The sequence below is a fragment of the Pagrus pagrus genome, assembly GCF_965226575.1.
Source record: "Pagrus pagrus genome assembly, chromosome: 7".
Taxonomy (NCBI): Eukaryota; Metazoa; Chordata; class Actinopteri; order Spariformes; family Sparidae; genus Pagrus; species Pagrus pagrus.
In genome coordinates, this window is record NC_140191.1 from 22,896,360 (window position 1) to 22,900,904 (window position 4,545).

The window sequence follows — 4,545 nt, forward strand, 5'->3', positions numbered from 1 at the left end:
AGTATGATACTGAGGGAAAGAAAGAAAGAACATTAGAAAAGAAAGAGATAACATGAGGGAGTCAGACATTTACTGAGAACGCGCTCTAACATGTCACATGTGAGTCTGCGGCAGTGTTGCCAAAGAGAGGCTCTATTTTTAGGGGAGGAATGTACACAGAGGCCTCGTGGAAAGAGACCATAACAACAAACAGTGCGCAACACGCTCCTACAAAGAGACGGCCCCCTCTGGAACATACAGTCACACAGCATCTACACCAGAGAAAAGAGGAACAAAGTACAGGAAAATGTCAAGACATCAGATTTTCTGCTGAGATCTTCCTTCGGATAGAGAGAGAGAGAGAGAGAGAGAGAGACCCAGAACGCATATAAAGAGAGAGAAGAGGAACAGGTAAGAGATGCATTCCAGTAAAGCTTCATGAGCTGCCAGGAGCATTGGACTTTATCCAGTATATACTGCTGGCATGGCTTTAAAGTCATTTGATGTAAATATTAATCAAACATGAGCTTTTTTTATACTTATATTACATGGTGAAGTATCATTTTGAAGTGTGTTCAATCATCTGTTAAAGCTGACACTTTGTGACTTGTTGCTTTACATGTAGACTTCTACCTGTTTTTGTGTTATTTAGCACACTGAAGCCTGCACATGAAGGGAAAGAGCTGCAGTCACATTCACCCAGTTTAAAGCCAAAATGAAAACAGAGCAATTTTTGAGACTCTGCATTAAAACACCATCACACAACAACAGAAGCACCACTTCCATGACAATAAATGACAATCCCGCTGCAGAAACAGCCGCGCAGGTGTTCCAGTAGTAATCTGCTTAGACAACTAAATGATCACGCAGATGTGTTGCGGGCCCTGAAATGTCTGAGTGCAGCAGTGCTGAAGTGGGCCCATGTGCTGAAAGGCAATGATCTAAAGCAGAGTTAGTTTTATAGCTTTGATTTGAACCGATTTTAAATTACGTGTATATCTGTAAACTCAACAGTTAGGCTGTGCTTTTGGGGAAAGCTTACCAGGACTATTCGCAGGCTGAATTTCAGATACGTGACACAGGACTGTGTTGAATTGAAACAGCCTGGCTGTATGATAGTGTGTTTGAATGTTTGTTTGTCTCACTACCCATATGATCATTCTAAAATCTAGGGGGTTTAATCAGTATGGGTAATTATCAATTGTAAGATGTCTTTTGAATGAAAGTTGTGGCCTAAACACAAATTCATACTGTTTTACCTTATATTTGGCGGACCCTGCCACCTTTCTAGTTTCAAACAGTGTTCTGGGGACATTATTTCTTCTGAGAACAGCTTGTTTATTCAGTTATGGTTACAAATATTTCAGAGTTTGTATTATTACCTCATTAATATTTTTAAATATTACAATTTATTTTGAATTTCTTCTCCAAAACTACACACTGCCCCTTTACAGCAGAGCTACTATTTGTATTATTATTTACACAAGCTCTCAAATGGCTTATATTTGCACATCAATATAGCTAAAATGCTTGAATAAGATATTGTTTTGATTATGTGACTGCTTGTGCAAGTTGATTTGGAAGGTTCGAAGCTTAAATAATAAAAAACATCAAATGAAAACGAGTCTGAAAACCAAATGTTTTGACAGTAACAATGGTCTCTCTCCTCAGCATGGACCAACTAGCAGTCGAGGTCTTCCACTTCAAAGACAAGGAGCAGTCGTCCAACCTGCTCCTGCAGCTCAACAGGCTGAGGCAGGAGAGCATCTTGACAGATGTGTCGCTGTGTTCAGACAACACAGAGATCCCCTGTCATCGCAACGTCCTGGTCTCCAGCAGCCCCTACTTCAGAGCCATGTTCTGCAACAACTTCAGGGAGACACAGCAGACCAAGATTTACTTGAAGGGCATCACGTCAAACATTCTGAGCAGTATCATTGACTACGTTTACACAGGACTCATCAGTATCAGCATTGATATTGTGCTCCCTCTGATGCAGGCGGCATCCATGTTGCAATATGGCCGCCTTTTTGAGGCCTGCTCGAGCTTCCTTCAGAAGCAACTGAGCCCTGACAACTGTTTGAGCATGATACGACTCTCTGAGATCATGAGTTGCAACACTTTGAGAGACAAAGCAAAAGAGATGGCCATGAGGAGCTTCTCCGACGTGTCAGCATCCGAGGACCTGTGTGAGCTCTCCCTACCAGAGCTCATGGGATACCTTGAGGATGACAGTCTTTGTGCTGAGGAGGAGCAGGTGTTTGAGACGCTTGTTGCTTGGATCCACCATGATCCTTTATCGAGGCGCGGCGCCATCAGTGACCTTTTCAAGAAAGTTCGCCTTCGCTACATCCATCCCACCTACCTCTTCCAATTCATTGCCAACGACCCTCTGATCCAGTCCTCCACCCTGTGCACTGAGCTCATAGAATCCGTGAGACGCCTGATGTTCGCTGTTAGCACCAAATTCATCGGTAACACAGACTTCAAACCTCTCTGGGTAGCACCGAGGCGCTACTCCTACCAGGACATGTTGGTGGTGGTAGGAGGGAGGAAGAACAATGAGCAGACCTCGAGGGAAGCCCTCGTCTTTGATGAGAAGAGCGAAAAGTGGCAGCGGCTCGCCAAGCTGCCCATTCGTCTGTATAAAGCCTCGTACGTCGCCCTTCACAGTGTCTTGTATGTTATCGGAGGCCTGACCACAAACACAAAGTACAGCCAAGTCAGTAGGACCGTCTACACCCTCTCCATCAAGACCAACCAGTGGCGCACAGCAGAGCCCCTGCTGGAGCCACGCTTCGCCCACCAGAGTGTCTCCTACCTGCACTTCATCTTTGTCCTGGGAGGCCTCGGGCCTGACAGTCGACTCACAAACAGTGTGGAGAGGTGATGACAAATCATAATCATCCACACATACAACAGACAAAACACAAATATGACAAATGCTAACAGATCTCTCAATAATGCCATCAGGTACAACAGTATGTTCAACCAGTGGGAGTCGATGGCGCCCATGCCTGAGGCTGTGTTACATCCTGCGGTGGCTGCTACCAACCAGAGGATCTATGTATTTGGAGGAGAGGACGCCATGCAGAACCCGGTCAGAATGATACAGGTAAGACACTGTGTTCTTCAATCACTCAGACACTGCTTGTGTTTTCTTCGTCCATCCATTCTTGTTCAGTCATTCACTCAATCGGTTTCCCTCACACATGCTCCACCTCCCCTCCTGTAGGTGTATCACATTGCCAGGAACATGTGGTCCAAGATGGAGAACAGAACAGTGAAGAATGTGTCTGCTCCTGCTGCCGTTATGGATGACAAAATCTACATCATCGGAGGTAGATAGTAGCTGTGATAAATACTAATACTGACAAAAAAAAAAATCTAAGTCTTAGAGTTACATTACTGCATTCTTTTTGAGCCACACGTGCCGCCCCTCTCAAATAAATGCCTCCCGTCACAGGATACACCAGGAGAGTGATCGCTTACGACACCAAGGCCAACCGGTTCATCAAGTGTGCCAACCTGAAGGAGAGGAGGATGCACCACTCTGCCACCGTTCTCAATCACAAACTCTACGTCACTGGCGGACGCTCCATCAATGGCCACGACGTGATCGAGGACTCAGACAATTTTGAGTGCTACGACCCAAAGACAGACACTTGGACATCTAAGGGAACTCTGCCGTATAAACTGTTTGACCATGGCTCCCTGACTCTGACGCATGTCTCACAGACATGGGCTAAATCCTAGCTTAGGTCTGCAAGTATCCCAATGTGTGACTCAATGACTCATTTTAAATGCAGTTCTTTCATTTTGTAGCAGTGATCTCCGCTATAAATGTTTGATGAGTGATGGACTTATTCCACAGAATCATGCATACCTCAAATATTCACATTTATAAGGATTTTGATACCTGAAAATGTTCCATGCAATATTCTCTGTCTTTTCTTCTTTTATTTATAACCCTAACACCATCTAAACTGGTTTGACTTCACAAATGGTGAAAGTGCTATTCTGGGCCGGCTCTAAATCATGAGATCTCACTTGTCACATTTAAATCCTGGGGCTGTGTATTGTTTGGTGCAAGACAAAGTTAGGCTCAGCTGTGGGCTCTGAACCTGCTGCTGTTTTGGGTGAACTTTTGGATCATGGTTTGTTGCTTCAGTTCAAAAATAATGATGATATTATTGTGATAACAGTGTTACTGAATATTTTATGCAGTTTCATACAATTTCATTTTTTGCTAAATGTAGCTTTAGACTACACTTACACGAAACAATTGCCAGTTTGTACCTCAAGAGGTGATAGTCCGATAGTAAACAACACCAACACTTCCCTGGTGGTCCGAGCTCCCAGTCCAGGCAGAGTCAGCTGATATGACTGCTAGCTGTGCGGTTAACTTAGCTTACTAGCTAATAGCAGCTACAGTTAGCATCAGTTAGCAGTTGCTCTGTTGTCACCTATCTGTTTGGATTATAAATTCACCAGGTGGCCAATTCCTAAATATTGCACCTTAAATTTTAAGTTTTTGTAGTTTTTTTGTGTTCTGCAGTGTTCATT

The 4,545-nt window shown here is 43.9% G+C and overlaps 1 protein-coding gene across 1 annotated transcript; it reads left to right on the forward strand.

Annotated features, from left to right (window-relative positions):
- Nucleotides 1-1,651: 1,651 nt before the first annotated feature.
- Nucleotides 1,652-3,735, forward strand: LOC311259586 (kelch-like protein 38; the record flags this gene model as incomplete). The annotated part of the gene is made up of 4 exons (XM_084356820.1): nucleotides 1,652-2,865; nucleotides 2,953-3,094; nucleotides 3,215-3,320; nucleotides 3,446-3,735. The coding sequence occupies 4 exons, from the start codon at nucleotides 1,652-1,654 to the stop codon at nucleotides 3,733-3,735; spliced, it is 1,752 nt and encodes a 583-aa protein (XP_084212946.1).
- Nucleotides 3,736-4,545: the final 810 nt, after the last annotated feature.